Source organism: Ylistrum balloti, unplaced genomic scaffold (genome assembly GCF_031769215.1).
Source record: "Ylistrum balloti isolate Yb309-2 unplaced genomic scaffold, AGI_CSIRO_Ybal_v1 Utg369970, whole genome shotgun sequence".
In the NCBI taxonomy this organism is placed as follows: domain Eukaryota; kingdom Metazoa; phylum Mollusca; class Bivalvia; order Pectinida; family Pectinidae; genus Ylistrum; species Ylistrum balloti.
Genome location: NW_026782063.1, coordinates 31,872 through 53,477, shown reverse-complemented (window position 1 = coordinate 53,477; position 21,606 = coordinate 31,872). Strand labels below are relative to the sequence as shown.

At 34.8% G+C, this 21,606-nt stretch overlaps 1 protein-coding gene across 1 annotated transcript; it reads right to left on the bottom strand.

Moving 5' to 3' along the window:
- Positions 1-378: 378 nt before the first annotated feature.
- Positions 379-7,696, bottom strand: LOC132547652 (uncharacterized). Its single transcript, XM_060211436.1, has 4 exons — positions 7,213-7,696; positions 2,998-3,046; positions 2,587-2,640; positions 379-398 (listed from the first exon to the last, which is right to left on the bottom strand). Exons 1-4 carry the CDS (start codon positions 7,621-7,623, stop codon positions 379-381), a joined length of 534 nt encoding a protein of 177 aa, XP_060067419.1. The 5' UTR covers positions 7,624-7,696.
- Between the last annotated feature and the right edge of the window lie 13,910 nt (positions 7,697-21,606).

The window sequence follows — 21,606 nt, the reverse complement described above, 5'->3', positions numbered from 1 at the left end:
TGAGGACCTCCAGGATAAGTCCGAACATTCCCCGATTTGGCAGTTTTTTTCCAAGGGGAGCTTCAAAGTGCAACTTGAGTTATGAACGACGTTTTATAAACCCTTCACAGGCAACGGTAAACTCCGGTCTATATCGGCAAACTCGTATCTGTATCGAACTCAGTCGATCCGGAAATTCCGTTTGGCAATTCAAGAATTCTATGGACTTCGAATAGAGTTGATTCACAACTTTCACAACAATGATTAATGTCCCCAAAGAAACCATCAGCTGCGTTCCGAACCATGTCATGACGTCGAATAATGATATCAATGACGTCATATCACAATACTAGTGCAATTTGTATAGAGATATATCTACACACGTTACTAGTGATATATCTACACACGTAATCCTCTATCTGTCAAAATAACAAGAATAAAACAACATATCATATATCTACACACCTTAAATAGTGTATATATATATCTACACACGTTACACACGGATAGTGATATATCTACACACGTTATAGTGATATATCTACACACGTTACAGTAAGATATCTACACATGTTATAGTGATATATCTACACACGTTATAGTGATATATCTACACACGTTACAGTAAGATATCTACACATGTTATAGTGATATATCTACACACGTTATAGTGATATATCTACACACGTTATAGTGATATATCTACACACGTGATATGTCTACACACGTTACAGTGATATATCTACACACGTTACAGTAAGATATCTACACATGTTATAGTGATATGTCTACACACTGTACAGTGATATATCTACATACGTTATAGTGATATGTCTACACACTGTACAGTAAGATATCTACACATGTTATAGTGATATATCTACACACGTTATAGTAATATATCTACACACGTTATAGTGATATATCTACACACGTTATAGTGATATATCTACACACGTTATAGTGATATATCTACACACGTTATAGTGATATATCTACACACGTTATAGTGATATATCTACACACGTTATAGTGATATATCTACACACGTTATAGTGATATATCTACACACGTTACAGTGATATATCTACACACGTTACAGTAAGATATCTACACATGTTATAGTGATATATCTACACACGTTATAGTGATATATCTACACACGTTACAGTGATATATCTACACACAGTGTACAGTATAGTGATATCTACACACTGTTATAGTGATATATCTACACACGTTATAGTGATATATCTACACACGTTGTAGTGATATATATACACACGTTATAGTAATATATCTACACACTGTACCGTGATATATCTACACACGTTATAGTGATATATCTACACACGTTATAGTGATATATCTACACACGTTACAGTAAGATATCTACACATGTTATAGTAATATATCTACACACGTTATAGTGATATATCTACACACGTTACAGTGATATGTCTACACACGTTATAGTGATATATCTACACATGTTATAGTGATATGTCTATACACGTTATAGTGATATATCTACACATGTTATAGTGATATATCTACACACTGTACAGTGATATATCTACATACTGCAAAGTGATATATATACACACGTTATAGTAATATATCTACATACTGTACAGTAAGATATCTACACATGTTATAGTGATATATCTACACACTGTATAGTGATATATCTACACACGTTATAGTGATATATCTACACACGTTACAGTGATATATCTACACACGTTACAGTGATATATCTACACACGTTACAGTAAGATATCTACACATGTTATAGTGATATGTCTACACACGTTATAGTGATATATCTACACACGTTATAGTGATATATCTACACACTGTACAGTAAGATATCTACACATGTTATAGTGATATATCTACACACGTTACAGTAAGATATCTACACATGTTATAGTGATATATCTACACACTGTAGGTAAATATCTACACACGTTAGTGATATATCTACACATGTTATAGTGATATATCTACACACACGTTATAGTGATATATCTACACATGTTATAGTGATATATCTACACACGTTATAGTGATATATCTACACATGTTATAGTGATATGTCTACACACTGTACAGTGATATATCTACACATGTTATAGTGATATATCTACACACGTTATAGTGATATATCTACACACGTTATAGTGATATATCTACACACGTTATAGTGATATGTCTACACACTGTACAGTGATATATCTACACACGTTACAGTAAGATATCTACACATGTTATAGTGATATATCTACACACGTTACAGTAAGATATCTACACATGTTATAGTGATATATCTACACACGTTACAGTAAGATATCTACACATGTTATAGTGATATGTCTACACACGTTATAGTGATATATCTACACACGTTACAGTAAGATATCTACACACGTTATAGTGATATATCTACACACTGTACAGTCTAGGGGTGATGTTATCTACACACTGTTATAGTGGAGAGAGGGGTCACACACGTTATCTATCACTCTGTAGTTGGAGAGAGGGGTACACATGTCTGTGGGTGGAGAGAGGGGTCAATGTTATCCAAGTATCAGCTACTCTTACCTGAGCTCCGTTCGAAATCCAAGAAACACAGGCCGGCGGGCTTAACTCTTTGATCTAAATATGAAAAAAAAATCATATGTAAGTAGATGTGGAAGATGTGTTTACGTTAATGAAAGCAATTTTAAGCAGTTTAAACGACACATTTCATTTTAACCTTGTACTTGTACCATATGGCGTCCATCCGCCTAGCAAATGATCAAGTGTCCTGACGAGAGCAAATGGGTAGCAATCGTCAGATCGTCACGTGGTATATATCCGTGCAAAACCCCTGAATTTTGAAGTTGCAATTGGTAGTATCCCAGAAATGGGTGACATGAACGAGAGATGGAAACAATGAACATTTCACAGGTGTACAATCCCTTAACTGTTTTAAAATTAATGCAAATGACGTCATGTCTTTAAAGTCCCTACCTGGAATTGGTGGACAGGCGAGGATGTCAAAACCCAGGTGTGTCTGAACCTGCAATGAAACATCAAATCGTTAATACACCTCTTTCAATGCCGAGTGAATCAGCACCAAGTTGATACAATGTTACGTGAAATAAAGGACTAAAGATGTTCCGAATGAAATGTCCTCTCGTCGGTGATTGTTTCAATACCAATCCTTTCACAATTTACCAAACCAAAATAACTTTCTTTTATGAAGTTCTATAAAATTCCCAGTGGGGTAGGGTGATATAGAAATCTATCTACAGTTTCACTTCCAATTCCACTATCATCGGAACAGTAACACCAGAAATCACATGTTGTATGACTGTAAAGAGGTGTTTGTTTGACAATAGATTTAATTCGATATAATAAACTGAATAAAATTGACAATTCCGTCGATAAAATGTTATTACATTAAATGATCATTACTTTTATTTAAATGACTTTGTTAACGTTGGTTTTGGTGTGAACCAAATAAACCCTAGTTAGATAATTGCCACATAGATTGTGCGCTCGTGGAGAGAATATTTATACTTCGCTCTTATAAATGTATATGAATCCAGTGTTTTTTTCTGATTCACTCTCAGCTGAAACAATCTTGGATGAAATTTTGGTTTCCACTGTAAATCTGCACTCATCAATGTACCCCTTATAACACATGAACATTTCATCTTTGACTTCTATATAATTTACAATTAGGAGAATTACAAGATATTACCATAGACGTAAACAGAAATATGTATCATTCTTTTAATTTCGGGACGGTCGGTACTGCGTTAAAAATGAAACAATAACACAAAAGGTGCCCAAAGGTCCGTTTTCAACATTTAAAACTGGGATAGGAAGCCGCGAAAATTAAACTTGACTGATACTACTTCGACCAGCCAGTTAACATTGGATCCGGTTGAACCTCGTAATTGGATAGATAAAACACGTTTGATACCATGTTTGAGGGTAGGGCTCGAGTGTAGACGGAAGGGGGTAGAGGTCAGGGGTTAGAGGGTAGGGGAGTATACAGGGTAGAGGGTATGGGTAGGAATTCCGCATAAGTTTGGCGGTTTTCCAGAAATAGTCGCAACTATAAATATATACCTACATATATAGGTAAATAAAACAAAGAGCTTTTGAAATATCTTATCGCGATAATTGACACTTGAACCTTTACCTAACACTCGGTGAAAATAGCAAGAACGACAACCGTGGAAAAGACATTGCCTATAAGATTGTAGGAAACACCTGTTTTATAGTATTAATCATAAGAGTATATCATATAATGTATTTAGTAACTTATGATACAGTGTTTGAAGACTTGTGTCTTGGATCGGAAAATATGTTTCTGGCGGGGTAAGAAAAATAGATCTAGAAAACACATATATATGTTGACAGAGCGACAAATCGAAACTGGTATAAATGAAAGAAGTTAAAACATGTTTTTATGAATAATAGCGCGTTTGTGTCCCTCCATTCTGATCTCACAGAGATACTTCTCTGCGTATCACGGCGATAAGGTAGACAGCCGAGGACGTCCGAGAATGGTGTTCCTCCTGTGCGCTTTTGTGCTTCTGAATACAAACTTGGCTTGACTACATCTCGCTAGTTTGGAATGTCTTCGGGAAACAACTTCCATTTGAAACGTTAGCTATCGTGCCAGTCTTTCCGAAAGTAGGCCTACTTAGGTTTAACGCTTGTTTTCAGCAAATCAGTGTTAAGTATTTAAAGCCAGCGTGATCCGTTGTTTTGTAATCGATATCAGACAGGTTGATTATAAAGTTCAATCCCAACGAAATAAGGTATTAAACAAGTATATAAAACACCATATACACGGTACAACCGTCGAGACACTCACTGGGGTGTGACCATGCGTACCTACTCGTGCGTGATAGTTTGGTCATGGTTATTGCCTGTATGATCCTCACTTGTGTGTACATAGGTCACACAGTATGTATCCTCCGGATATCCTTTATGTAAATTAGCTACAAGGTATATAAGTATAAAAAACAAGAGGTCTAGCGGCCTTGCCGGTCACCTGAGATAACGTCAATAAACCGGATGTAGTTTCCAAGTATCTTGGAAAAAAAATTGTGACATTGATCATAATATTATTATAATTATTAATACAATCTTAACGATCCGTCAACACATAAAAGGTCATTAGGACCATCAACTGGTGAAACACACGTCGATCCAAAAAGGATAAACCATCAAACAAACTAAAAGGGGGAAAAAACATGCTAAAAATCTTAAATGGTTATATTATCACAAAAGATTAAAAGGGTACGTCCTATTGATGATAATTAGCCAGTGTCAATACATACATACCATCCAACTGTCGCCCTAAACTAATAATAATTACATAGTTATTTCCATTGCGAAATACACAATGTTATGCTAAAACTACATTTTTCTATAAAAATTAGAGTAAAGTTAACCTCCTCTTAAGAAGAGGAAAACATTTGATCCTACCATACTTGGATGTGTAGAATAAGATTTTTGAAATTTAAGTCAATATGACCCCTTTTGTCCCCGCCCATCAACCCCTGGGGGTCAGTCAGCATCAATATATACATACCATCTAGCCGTCCTTCCTTTACTCATAATTCTAACCAAGACTGAAATATGTCCAACGGAAATTAAACCGATTATGTCCAAAAGTCCATTTTGCGTATATAAACTATAGTAAACTTTACCCTCTCCCCACAGAGAAATTTGATATCCTGGGACCATAACATTCACAATTCTGGTACAACACATTAATACACTTCCATTCATGAAGTGTATTCGATTCCATCATATCTGGATGTTGAGAATTTTTTAAACTCCGCGTCAATTTGACCCCTTTTGGCCCCGCCCCTCAGGCCTCTGTGGGGTTTGGACCGTATAATTCATCATCTTATTCCATGATGGGCCAGGGAAGGTTTCCTCAAAGCTTCATTGAAATCGGTTCTGGGGTTTTTGAGAAGAAGTAGAAAATGTTAAATTGTTTACGGACATACGACGCCGGATTGATTGGCGTAGATCACCACGAAATGTTGTCTCGGGGAACCTTATCATGCCAAACTACGAATAGATTGACGGCTTATAACTGTGATATTATATACGAAGATATTATATATTCATAAAACAGTCATTAGAAATGAAGACAGTGGGTTTACATCCAGTGATACTCTACTTATCTTCTTTAACTGTTACGCGTATGTTTGCAAATGAATTTGTCAAAATTGTGTAAATAAACAAATAATCTAGTAACGATATTTTGATAAATTGATTCATATTGCAATATTTCTTCATTTGCATTGCAATGTCAAGATTTATCATGAACTTGATTAACTCCATACCACGATAGTTTAGCATTACCTTAAGTATAGTCATAACTACTTTGTCTGACCCCTATACAGACCCTCCTGTCAAGTCCTGTCAGTATTACTTTGTCTGACCCCTATACAGACCCTCCTGTCAAGTCCTGTCAGTACTACTTTATCTGACCCCTATACAGACCCTCCTGTCAAGTCCTGTCAGTACTACTTTATCGGACCCCTATACAGACCCTCCTGTCAAGTCCTATCAGTACTACTTTATCTGACCCCTATACAGACCCTCCTGTCCAGTCCTGTCAGTACTACTTTGTCTGACCCGTATACAGACCCTCCTGTCAAGTCCTGTCAGTACTACTTTGTATGACCCCTATACAGACCCTCCTGTCAAGTCCTGTCAGTATTACTTTGTCTGACCCCTATACAGACCCTCCTGTCAAGTCCTGTCAGTACTACTTTATCTGACCCCTATACAGATCCTCCTGTCAAGTCCTGTCAGTATTACTTTGCATGACCCCTATACAGACCCTCCTGTCAAGTCCTGTCAGTGTTACTTTGTCTGACCCCTATACAGACCCTCCTGTCAAGTCCTGTCAGTACTACTTTATCTGACCCCTATACAGACCCTCTTGTCCAGTCCTATCAGTACTACTCGATTTGACCCTCTGTCCGTGCTACATGGTTTGACCCTCTGTCATTACTACTTGGTTTGACCCCTGCCAGTACTACATGATTCGACCCCTGACAGTACTACATGGTTTGACCCCTGTAAGTACTACATGGTTTGACCCCTGTCAGTACTATATGGTTTGACCCCTGTCAGTACTACGGGTTTTGACCCCTGCCAGTACTACGGGGTTTGACCCCCATTCTGACCCCTACTTACCATTTGCTGTTTTCTATCCTTTTCGGTCTGAGAATACGTTTTACAACAGAGCGGCTTTGTACCGTTGTTGATGGGGTATAATGTAACTAGTTCGAGCTTCACGCCGTCTCCGGGATCACACTGTAAACACACTTGGTCTAGTTCCGGTATATCTAGTGCTGCACTCTTTACAGCTGACTTATCTGCTGTCATATCCTCTCCTTTTTCATGATCCGTTCCTGTATCATGTGCCAGTTTTCCGGCAAGCAATAATCCCAACATTATGGACACCAACAAAAAATTGATCAAAATGGAAACGACGAAAAACAGCCCAAGTGTTCGTGGCTTCACACACCCTAGACGGGTTTTTGTTTGAACGTTTTGGTGTTCTTCGTCCACCATACGATCTGAACTCGATTCCCCGGCGGCCATAACTTCATCAAATCTAGCTTCTGTTGGTTCTGTACAGTCCGTCCGTTGTTTACAAATCTTAGTAATGGGAAAACCTATTTCATAAGCTGTCTGGGCCGACGCGTGAATGATTGGTGGGGAAACCCATTCATAACGAGCGTCATATACCGAAAGTAGGCTACATACAGTTTGTAATATCAACTGAAGCGGATTGTGGTTTGGATTTCCCCGTGTCTATTTTTAGTAACATGACACATACAACTCCAGGTGTGTCGTTTAAAGGTTTTCGCACTCATATATACACATACCTTTTCAAATTTACTGACATAAAGAGCACTTCCGAAAGGAAGACTGTACATATTTGTGGTTTTTGCAGGGTAGGACACCATTCAACTGCAAATTTTATTGGGGTGAGGTAGATATATATATATAGTGCAAAATGTAACGTCTTTCTTCTTTTGTCAAAAATCATTTTTATTTATATAGATATCAAACTTGAATGGATCAGTTCTCGATGATAGACCTATACTGTCCAATTTATTCCTTTTAAATTTAAAGTTTTTGTTTGTCCTAGAATACAATTCTATGTAAAAAGTCTTGTGCCAGCCAAGTGGAGTAACATGTTTTAATGCATATTTCTGTACACCGTTTCCATTTAAGTAATGCGGTGATAAGCTTATCGTGGTGATTTAGTGTCGTTTGCAATTTACCTGATCTCACGTAGAACAATTTAGTGAACAGAGCTATTCAAATAGTTTCCAGAAATATACCCTGGTATTCCTTCTTCCTGGTTTCAAATGATATGAGATGACATGTTTCTTCGTGACAAATAGGTAAAGATCGATGTATATATATATATATTTCAATACATAACATTCGTACCCGGATAGCACGAAAGCTCTCCGAAACATCACTAAATTAGTAGATTTTCTCGATAAACCCAAAGTCCATCAATAAGTTACTCTTTATGTTTGTCTTCAAGCGACCCCCAAACGGCCCTCAAATTACGAACCCCTCCTCAAAAACCACACACACGGAACACATGCATACTCTCCCAGTGTGGAGTGTTCATAACTAAGAGCGTTACCATGGTAACCACGTGGTTGATAGCTAGTTGTCAGTGGCTACAACAACTTTGACATGCACACAGCATTCTAAAGAAAACCTGAAGGATGGTTACACTAAAGGCAGGTCCCTGCTTCTAAAAAGTTAAAATGATAATCAAATTTGAGTTTTATAATTTTTCGTCTCTTTGGATTTGTCTTATTTTAAGAGTTCCAAACATTTGGCTACACTGTCCTCTACACAGACTTATGGGCTGGTAAGAGTTGTAGAAGTTACATCCTGTAGAGAGTGGAGAGAATGGTAACCACTAACGAGCTTTCACAGAAATGCCCTCACACCTTTCAGTTTTTCAAACAGATAAACGACTATTTCTGACAACGCACCTCCTATTCCTATTAATCAATGTTCAAGCTGACCTTTCACTCTACAAACCAAATTCAAAATATTCCACTGTGTTGTTTACTCCGTGCCTGGGCGGATATATTTTCAGTACAGCGAATGATGATGCCATGTATATGACGTCACTGTACACTATTAGCCATACGTAAATTGGCCAAACACATTGTCTAACGGGTAAACACCAACAAACTAACATTTTTGTTTAAACCACATACATGCAATTTGTGTATAACTTGATAGAATTATAGGGAGACCATGGGAATCAACATTACGAAGGAGAGTATGCTGTTATGGTTGGAATGAAGCGTAATTGACTGATGTCGATATAGGACGATTCATAGCGAAGTTTGTGTAAGTAACGAGAAAACGAGGCATGACATGAAAGAGAATAAAAACAATGGCATTAAGATTGTGTGCCCTGTCCTTGTGCTGCTTGAATGAGCGAGATAACAGAATTTAGAATTTAAAAAAAGTTAATTTTAAGTTTTCATCACTCGTGCGGTTCTGGTAATTCATATAGATAACGACGAACCACAAAAATATGCGTATGTTCGAGAGAAATGGACACTTTGAATAAAATTGCTTGGTTCTTAAAAAAACGTTGTTAGGATTTCTTCAGTGTGTGCTTTCGTCATCTTAATATCCGTCTTCTGGGCATAGTATGTTGACAGTGAGATAAACTGATTAATAATCAACACGAAAAAACAAACAAATAACACCAAAGAACTATGAAATGTTATCAAACTGCCCATACTACGTTCATGGTAACGTATGTTTCTCTATATCTACGGAAACAAATATAACATTCATTTTCGTAATTCAAACAATTGAAGAATCTTGTCTTCGCCGTCATCATTGAAAACGCAACAACGTATGTTTCACTGTTATCCATACGCGTTCATACACGAACAAAAGTGCATGCATGTTCTAGGATTGTGAATCGTCTCTGTTTAAAGCTCTTTAACAACATTATTAACATTGGTTTACCGAATTTATGACCGAAGGTAGAGCCTCACATATTAGAATTTAAACGACAATACTTATGTTTTGTTCTGGGTAACGTAGGTTTCACAAAAGTTGGCGACGCTTGATCATCCATACATAAAATGAATAATTCAATCAAAACACCTTCTTGTAATCAATTTAGGTCTCAATTTTGAAAAAAGTTAATATGTGATGATATGTGCCTTAAAAAGAAACTTATGTTCAAATTCAAATAGATACAAAGTCTGGCGACAGTAACGAATGTTACGTTTCAGTACATTTGCCAACATTTTTTTTGGAAATTTCTGTCTTGAAAACATAAATTTTCATCAGTAAATGCTCAGATTCATGAGTTCTTTGATTTTATGAAAGTAAAATACTCCGAACTATATTGGTATTTTGTACAAGTTCCAGCGACATCGATTGGGGCATATTGATGAGAATACGTGTATACACGTACTTTTTAGAAGACACTCTCATTTGTTTGGGTTTCACGTGCAGTGTTCGCTTTAAATCGACTGCGCATGTCCCTGGGTATGAGATTCTCGGATGTTCTGCTGCGGCGCCATTAAAATGACAGTCAAGTAAAGCATGACTCTCCTTGTTTTGTAGGTAAGTACTGAAGGATGTTGTTTGATTGTGATTGCATGTGGTTAAATAGCGTGATAAGTAACCAGGACCATAATTGCTAAGGGTAAGTGTTCAGGAAATCTATCATTTGAGTAATTTTACGCATAATTGAAGCGAGGTGTTTGATAGCCTTATCACATACTTACTTAGCGATACTTAGCGATAATTTCTGGTACAGGATTTTTAGTCCTCTACACCAGACTCCTTATTTGTTTGATCTGGCTGTGTTTCTCTCACGCCACCTCCGATGTTTCTATAGTTGTCATAAAGGAGTTCGGGGGTTAGTCAATCTTAACGATAGTTGTCAGGAGTTGTTGGAATTCCATTGTAGCATGTTCGTATATTCCCCATTTCCATTGTAATGATACATATTAACATAGTGTTGCATGGTTGTACAGTAGTTATACTGTGATGCAGTTTGATTAACAGATTGGTGTATTGTATGTTGACGGAGCCTCAACTTTTGTTATTCGAGTTATCCCCCTTTATATGGATGGTACATGTCCGTTGGAGATTATCAGGCCAATATATATGAATATTGTTACTATACCAAGTTATGGGTCATTTTAGAACTTTTATTGAAATGATGTGTATTGATTGATTGAATTGATTGTCAGAGTAAGATTGATTTGTATGATAAGAAATAACACTCAGAGAATACAATTTATCTTCAATCCAATAACACATTTCTAGGTAATTACATTGATGTTATTCTAGTTCATATTTCTGTTCATGCTATAAATTGATGTTGAGGCATTTTATCTGATCTAATTTGTAGGATCATTATCAGTGATGAGTTAATATCGTAATGTTATGGAGTATGAATTATTATTGTGACAGTATCGGTCGAAACTGGTGTGTAGTGTCATGTATTGCTCTAGTCACTTTCTAGTCATCAATTTACTTAGTCACATATTTGATTTGAAGTCAGAATCTATTGAAGTGCGTATTAATTGTTGGTACTCGACTTGTCAAAATGGATAATAGCGACATATAGAAGAGAATGAGTTGTCACTTTATTTACTAGGTTGGTGATTGGTCACAATCAGTCACACAGTTATGGTCATTATGACATTCATTATAACAGGTGGATTGAGTCACATATAATTTGTCTGTTTAATTAATGAGCGACAAGTCATGAGATAGTGTTACATGAGGTCACAGGGTACAATGTCACTTATAGTCACATTGTCCAGGGCTCTCACACCCCATTTTGGGACTGGGGCCCTTAGAATTGGGAAAAATAGCTGTGTTTTCCTTAGAATTGGGAAAACTTGAGGTCTAAATTGGGAAAAAAAGATACTATTTTGTATTGGGAATTCGGCCCCAAATCTGGCAGATCGAGAGCCCTGTTGTCACACTTGGTCACACTTTGTCATGTCTTGTCACAGTTTAGTCACAGTTGCTTATTAAGTTTATTTGGTGAATGGAATCAAGTCATGTTGTAAGATGTGTTATAGAATGTACTTTTGTAGTATGAAATGATGTTCTGCTGCATTAAAATGACAGTCAAGTAAAACCTGACTCTCCTTGTTTTGTAGATACTGTACCTGTTAGCCCACACGTACATCTTGTCAAAATATCCAGCCGTAACATAGGCAAGTACAAACTTTTAACCGGTATGCATTTGAGGACCCTTGCAAATTTTTGCAAGAATTTACATCTTATGTAATTCTACAAGGCTGAGAGATGAGAGACACCCAAATTATTTAATAGCATTTAATAGCATAAATAATGGATGCAGGCTTCACAGCCTCTATGTCCATATCATGTACATTAAAAAGCATAATAAAAATAAATTTCACTTCCTGTTTAACGGCTTCAAATTACAAACATGTTAATGATTGTATGTTATTTTTTCAATGTTCATCTAACATAATTTCAAATTTAATTACAGATTTCGCACGAACAACAGTTTGTGGTAAACTATTCCACAAGTCAATTACTCGCTGACTGAAAAAATGCTTCCTGCCGTCAAGACGACATCGTTTTTTGAAGATTTTCTTATCATGACCTCTGGTTATACTATTTTTATCCATTTGGAAGAAGCTTTTCATCTTCATCTATCGGGGCCTGCACCAGGACATTGCTGACATGGCCAAGGGTGAAGCAGACTTTTGAGCAACAGTATTTATTGACTGACCTCAGTCTGAACCCACAGTTAATAGCAGATAGGGAATTTTTCAACATGATTGTGTTGAAGGCTGGTCAACCCATTGAGGACTTTCACTCAGTCTTAGTGCAAAAAGGGCAACATTTGAGGAAGCCAGATATTTACATTATGAATAGATTTATAGATGGACTCCCTGATCAGCTGAAATTGTATGTGCGCACCGGCAGACCTACATCTAACGCAGAGGCCCTGTCTCAAGCCAAAATGGGGGAGGCTTACAAGCTACATTATACAGCATCTCCCTTTTCTGCATCACAGCCCCAGGTTCAACCAGTACCAGTTCCTGTAGCTACACCTACCATTCAGTCAGTACCAGCACCGACCCAGCATGTGACACCCGCACCACCCATAGTGCAGGCAGCTATGCTTCAACAGGAGAGCAGCAGTGCTATGGTCAGTGCAGATAAATCTCTGGAACAGAGAATGTAGGCTATCGAGTCAACGTTATCCACTCTCTTGAACTCTTCAGTCACACCAGCAGTCTTTCCAAGGTCAAGGACCGACATTTGGTGGTTCTGGACGCACATGTTTGAAGTGTAAAGGACAAGGCCACACTAAAGCTAAGTGTAAATGGAATGGCCAAAGGTCGTGTATCCCAGAAACTCGGTGCCAATTATGTGACCAATATGGACATACCGCAGCTTTGTGTGTGGGAAACTGACTTCTCCCAGGCGAATACAGGTGCCATCGTCTGAGGAAAGACTAGAATGTAATAACTTTCAACGCCAAGTATACAGTGACCAGGAAAATGATGTATGTAACAATTACAATTTTTCACTTTTTTTGTTTTTCATGCCTCTTACTATTGGTGACATAAAAGTGTCATCATTGTTAGATTCAGGATGTTCAATTAATTTGATCTCTAGATATTTGTAAGGGTAAAGTTCATAGCTCAGAAAATGAAAGTATGAGATTGGCTAACAATCAAGTTGTAAGTGTTGAAGGTCAAGCACAGGTCAAGGTCTAAACACATACCCAGGGTACCTGTACAATTACAGTGTATATTATTGACCAGGTATCACACCCGCTTATTTTGGGTACAAATTATTTGAAATCAAGCAACATTGTCTTAGATTTTTCCGAAAACTGTGTGAAATTGACATTTAATGTGAAATGTAAACAAACCACTGAAATATTGCCCAGTACTGAGATGATTGTTTGGGGCAAAGTGTGTGAGGTATTAGGTTATGGTACACAAGGTGTATGTACTATGATTCTCACGTGTCAAAAGCTGGCTTGTTAGTAGCCAAGGCTGTAATTACTATAACTATGAATCATATGGTTCCACCAGTGTATTTTTTTTTTTTAATTCAATTTTTTTTTTTTTTTTTTGAAAAGTTGTTACATATTACACAATACACAATATACAAGAGAATCCACAAAAAAACATACACACACACTCTCACACTTGTGTGCTCTGACTTGAACATGTCTTGCACATATACATGCATCATCATCATCATCATCTTTATCATCATGCACATGTATCTACTACTTCCTGCACACAAACTCGCTCATCAACATTCACACCCACTTAAACTCACATAGCAAACTTACATGTACTTAACAAAATACTCACACACACACAAAAATCATGGATACATTTATATATATAAAAAAACAAAACATTATACATCCTAAACAAAAGAGAGAGAAGAGAGAGACAGAGAATTGGTAGGGTTATAACCATTATTAAATTAAAATAGCACTAATTTTGTGGAAATTAAATAAATTTAAAGTCAGTTTGGTAAAGTCAAGGCCATGGCCATTGGGAACAGACTTGTTAGCATACATACTATAGTTCTAAAATGGGTATCCATTTTTCCCAATTATTCTCAAAATTTGTTTTCAAAATAGTGTTTTTGCTAGAAAAATTGTACTTTTGAACATGGAAATGATCCTTAATCTTATTTATAAGAGCGTTTAAATTAAGAGATTTTTGTAGACGTCTTGACATATAAACATAGTGTTTAATGAGAATTAAAATTTTGTTATCTACAGTGTTAGCATTAGGATGGATAATTCCAAATAAATATGTTTCTTTGTTTATCCAGAAAGGAATCAGAAGAATATCAAGAAGAGATTCAAATCTCTCCAATAGAGTCTGTACCTCTATACACTCCCATAGACAGTGAACGATTGTTTCTCTTTCCATATTACACAGTGTACATAAAGGGCTAGGAATTAGATTAATATTGAAAAGAAAGGAGTTCGTAACCAGAATGTGATGTATAATCCTTACTTGAAACCACTGTAGCTAAGAACTATTTGTAATAGTAAACAAAATTATTAATATATTTTTCCAATTCTGATCATCAAAGTCAAACTCATCACTCCATTTTTGAATACCAGTAGGGGTTGGTACTGGTTTAAAAATAGAATTGTAGAAGTCTTTGGCACCTTTTTTAATTTTATAAAAAATTGCACATAGATGTGGTATAAACGGCTGAAATAGTCCTAATGGATGGAAGTCATGTTTTCTCAAGAAACACACGATACTATAAATAGTTGGTATTGATTGGAAATTTATGAAGAAACTCATCAAAGGAGAAAAATGTCAAATGATTAGAATTTTTAATTAGGTCATTGATGGTATATATACCAGCATTAAACCATACTGGATAGAAGACATCTCTATTGCCCACTTGAATGTCATTGTTGTACCATAAAGGGGTTTGAAAAATTTACTCAGGCTTACTTTGCCTTATAGGAAAGGAATTATTCAATTTAACCCAACTTTTAAAAACATCTTTTCAGAATATATTGCTACAATTGTTACTACATGACTTAACATACTCCTTTTCGCAATGAAACAATTTTTTTACCTCTACAATAGAATTCAATTGAACTTTCCATTTTCCTGATGACTTAAGTGATTTTTTAATCCCTCCTAATTTAAGAGAATCCATAAAAGCTCCTACATCTATCATTCTAGTGAAAATTTTTAACCCTACAAGTTCTACTGTTATTATATTCAGGGGTAACAATTTATCAAAGTTAAAATTTCTTGATAGTACACATGGTGTGTTAGTATGTAGTGATTCACAAAATACACAAATTTTTCTATTTTCTAGCCATTATAGCCATTTAGCTCAAAAGATTTAAATAAAATTTTTCACTAAAACTCCTTTGACTGATATCCAATGGGAATAAGGTTCCTCAGGCAGAAATTTATTACCATTGGTTCTGCAGATAGGATTTCAAATAGTTTTGTCAGTCTTCAGTACACGCGTTGATAAAGCCATTAACATTAAAAAGTTTCATAATTCTCCTCAGTTGCAAGATGGCACATTCATGTCTGTTTGACACATCAGATGTACAGTTAATGATCTTCCTGAGTATATATGTACAACTTCATTCCTTTCAGCCTGAGTACATATGTACAACTTCTATCCATTTTAGCCTAAATACATATGTACCACTTTTATCCATTTTAGTGTCACTAGATGAACAGGCAATGATCTGCCTGAGTACATATGTACAACTTTTATCCATTTTAGCCTAAATACATATGTACAACTTTTATCCATTTTAGTGTAATTAGATGAACAGGCAATGATCTGCCTGAGTACATATGTAATACTTATAACCGTATAACCAATAAAATACATATGTACAACTTTTATCCATTTTAGTGTAATTTGATGAACAGGCAATGATCTGCCTGAGTACATATGTACAACTTTTATCCGTTTTAGCCTAAATACATATGTACAACTTTTATCCATTTTAGTGTTATTAGTTGACAGGGAATGATCTTCCTGAGTACATATGTACAACTTTTATCCGTTTTAGCCTGAGTACATATGTACAACTTTTAACCGTTTTAGCCTAAATACATATGTAAAACTTTTAACCATTTTAGCCTCAGTACATATGTACAGCTTTTATCCATTTTAGTGTTATTAGTTGACAGGGAATGATCTTCCTTTGTACATATGTACAACTTTTATCCATTTTAGCCTAAATACATATGTACAACTTTTATCCATTTTAGTGTAATTAGATGACATTGAATGATCTTCCTGGGTACATATGTACAACTTTTATCCATTTTAGCCTAAATACATATGTACAACTTTTATCCATTTTAGTGTTATTAGTTGACAGGGAATGATCTTGCTGAGTACATATGTACAACTTTTATCCATTTTAGCCTAAATACATATGTACAACTTTTATCCATTTTAGTGTATTAGTTGAACAGGGAATGCCTCCTGTACATATGTACAACTTTTATCCATTTTAGCCTAAATACATATGTACAACTTTTATCCATTTTAGCGTTATTAGATTTACAGGGAATGATCTTCCTGAGTACATATGTACAACTTTTATCCATTTTAGCCTAAATAGATATATACAACTTTTATCCATTTTAATGTACATAGTACAACTTTTGATCCATTTTAGTGTACATTAGATGTACAACTTTTATCCTGTAAATACATATGTACAACTTTTATCCATTTTAGTGTTATTACATGTACAACTTTTATCCATTTTAGCCTAATTATACATATGTACAACTTTTATCCGTTTTAGCCTAACTACATATGTACAACTTTTATCCATTTTAGTGTTATTAGTTGATAGGGAATGATCTTGCTGAGTACATATGTACAACTTTTATCCGTTTTAGCATATGTACAACTTTTATCCGAGTACATATGTACAACTTTTATCTTTTTTAGCCTAAATACATATGTACAACTTTTATGAGTTTGAGCCTGAATACATATGTACAACTTTTATCCATTTTAGTGTTATTAGTTGACAGGGAATGATGTACAACTTCTATCCATTTTAGCCTCAGTACATATGTACAACTTTTATCCATTTTAGTGTTATTAGTTGACAGGGAATGATCTTGCTGAGTACATATGTACAACATTTATCCGTTTTAGCCTCAGTACAGATGTACAACTTTTATCCGTTTTAGCCTAAATACATATGTACAACTTTTATCCATTTTAGCCTAAATACATATGTACAACTTTGATCTATTTTAGTGTAATTAGATGACAGGGAATGATCTTCCTAAATACATATGTACAACTTTTATCCGTTTTAGCCTAAATACATATGTACAACTTTTATCCATTTTAGCCTCAGTACATATGTACAACTTTTATCCATTTTAGTGTTATTAGTTGACAGGGAATGATCTTCCTGAGTACATATGTACAACTTTTATCCATTTTAGCCTAAATACATATGTACAACTTTTATCCATTTTAGTGTGTATTAGACAGGGAATGATCTTCCTGAGTACATATGTACAACTTTTATCATTTTTAGCCTGTACAACTTTTATCATTTTAGTGGTATGAGATGAACAGTGAATGATCAGGGAATGATCTTCCTGAGTACATATGTACAACTTTTATCCATTTTAGCCTAAATACATATGTACAACTTTTGATCAATTTCAGCGTTATTAGATGACAGGGAATGATCTTCCTGAGTACATATGTACAACTTTGATCCGTTTTAGCCTAAATACATATGTACAAATGTGATCCATTTTAGTGTTATTAGTTGACAGGGAATGATCTTCCTGAGTACATATGTACAACTTTTATCCGTTTTAGCCTAAATACATATGTATAACTGTTATCCATTTTAGTGTTATTAGTTGACAGGGAATGATCTTCCTGAGTACATATGTACAACTTTTACTGAGTACATATGTACAACTTTTATCCATTTTAGCCTTTGTACATATGTACAACTTTTATCCATTTTAGGCTAAATACATATGTACAACTTTTATCCATTTTAGCCTAAATACATATGTACAACTTTTATCCATTTTAGTGTTATTTGATGAACAAGGAATGATCTTCCTGAGTACATATGTACAACTTTTATCCGTTTTAGCCTGAGTACATATGTACAACTTTTAACCGTTTTAGCCTAAACACATATGTACAACTTTTATCCATTTTTAGCCTCAGTACATATGTACAGCTTTTATCCATTTTAGTGTAATTAGATGAACAGGCAATGATCTGCCTGAGTACATATGTACAACTTTTATCCGTTTTAGCCTGAGTACACATGTACAACTTTTAACCGTTTTAGCCTAAATACATATGTAAAACTTTTAACCATTTTAGCCTCAGTACATATGTACAGCTTTTATCCATTTTAGTGTAATTAGATGACATTGAATGATCTTCCTGGGTACATATGTACAACTTTTATCCATTTTAGCCTGAGTACATATGTACAACTTTTATCCATTTTAGCCTGAGTACATATGTACAACTTTTATCCATTTTAGCCTAAATACATATGTACAACTTTTATCCATTTTAGCCATATGTATAACTTTTATCCATTTTAGCCTGAGTACATATGTACAACTTTTATCCATTTTAGCCTAAATACATATGTACAACTTTTATCCATTTTAGTGTTATTAGATGACAGGGAATGATCTGCCTGAGTACATATGTACAACTTTTATCCGTTTTAGCCTAAATACATAGGTACAACTTTTATCCATTTTAGCCTAAATACATATGTACAACTTTTATCCGTTTTAGCCTAAGTACATATGTACAACTTTTATCCATTTTAGCCTAAATACATATGTACAACTTTTATCCGTTTCAGCCTGAGTACATATGTACAACTTCTATCCATTTTAGCCTAAATACATATGTACAACTTTTATCCATTTTAGTGTTATTAGTTGACAGGGTATGATCTTTCTGAGTACATATGTACAACTTTTATCCATTTTAGCCTGTGTACATATGTAGAACTTCTCTCCGTTTTATTAATACATATGTACAACTTTTATCCATTTTAGCCTGAGTACATATGTACAACTTTTATCCATTTTAGCCTAAATACATATGTACAACTTTTATCCGTTTTAGCCTAAATACATATGTACAACTTTTATCCATTTTAATGTTATTAGATGACATTGAATGATCTTGTGTACATATGTACCTGAGTACATATGTACAACTTTTATCCATTTTAGCCTAAATACATATGTACAACTTTTATCCATTTTAGTGTAATTAGATGACAGGAATGATCTTCCTGAGTACAACTTTTATCCATTTTAGCCTATACATATGTACAACTTTTATCCATTTTAGCCTGTTACATATGTACAACTTTTATCCATTTTAGCCTATATACATATGTACAACTTTTATCCATTTTATGTAATTAGTCCAATTCCTGCCTGAGTACATATGTCAAACTTTTATTCGTTTTAGCCTGAGTACATATGTACAACTTTTATCCATTTTAGCCTAAATACATATGTACAACTTTTATCCATTTTAGTGTTATTAGATGACAGGGAATGATCTTCCTGAGTACATATGTACAACTTTAATCCATTTTAGCCTGAATACATATGTACAACTTTTATCCATTTTAGTGTAATTAGATGTACAGGGAATGGTCCGCCTGAGTACATATGTACAACTTTTATCCATTTTAGCCTGAGTACATATGTACAACTTTTTTCCATTTTAGTGTTATTAGATGAACAGGGAATGATCTGCCTGAGTACATATGTACAACTTTTATCCGTTTTAGCCTGACTAAATCTGTACAACTTTTATCCATTTTAGCCTAAATACATATGTACAACTTTTATCCATTTTAGCCTTTGTACATATGTACAACTTTTATCCATTTTAGCCTGAGTACATATGTATAACTTTTATCCGTTTAAGCCTAAATACATATGTAGAACTTTTATCAGTTTTAGCCTAAATACATATGTACAACTTTTATGTACAACAACTTTTATCCATTTTAGTGTTATTAGTTGACAGGGAATGATCTTCCTGAGTACATATGTACAACTTTTATCCGTTTTAGCCTGAGTACATATGTACAACTTCTATCCGTTTTAGCCTGAGTACATATGTACAACTTTTATCCATTTTAGTGTAATTAGATTACAGAATGATCTTAGTACATATGTAATACTTTTATCCGTTTTAGCCTGAATACATATGTACCACTTTTATCCATTTTAGTGTTATTAGATGACAGGGAATGATCTTCCTGAGTACATATGTAATACTTTTATCCGTTTTAGCCTGAGTACATATGTACAACTTTTATCCATTTTATTTTAATTAGATGAACAGGGAATGATCTGCCTGAGTACATATGTACAACTTTTATCCGTTTTAGCCTAAATACATATGTACATTTTAACCTAAATATATATGTACAACTTTTATCCATTTTAGCCTGTTACATTTACAACTTCTATCCATTTTAGCCTAAATACATATGTACAACTTTTATCCATTTTAGTGATATTAGTTGACAAGGTAGGATCTTCCTGAGTACATACGTACAAGTTCTATCCATTTTAGTGTTATTAGTTGACAGGGAATGATCTTCCTGAGTACATATGTACAACTTTTATCCGTTTTAGCCTGAGTACATATGTACAACTTTTATCCATTTTAGTGTAATTAGATGACATTGAATGATCTTCCTGGGTACATATGTACAACTTTTATCCATTTTAGCCTGAGTACATATGTACAACTTTTATCCATTTTAGCGTTACAGATGACACATGACTTTTTTATCCATTTTAGCCTGTACATATGTACAACTTTTATCCATTTTAGCCTAAATACATATGTACAACTTTTATCCATTTTAGCCTAAATACATATGTACAACTTTTATCCATTTTAGTGGAATTAGATGACATTGAATGATCTTCGTGGGTACATATGTACAAC

Excerpts from the sequence above, each read along its gene's own strand:
- LOC132547652 (XM_060211436.1), bottom strand. The coding sequence starts at position 7,623 with ATGGCCGCCGGGGAATCGAGTTCAGATCGTATGGTGGACGAAGAACAC. Across the intron at positions 2,641-2,997 it reads CGCCTGTCCACCAATTCCAG|ATCAAAGAGTTAAGCCCGCC; the intron begins GTAGGGACTTTA and ends TTTCATATTTAG. Across the intron at positions 399-2,586 it reads GGATTTCGAACGGAGCTCAG|ATAGAGGATTACGTGTGTAG; the intron begins GTAAGAGTAGCT and ends TTATTTTGACAG.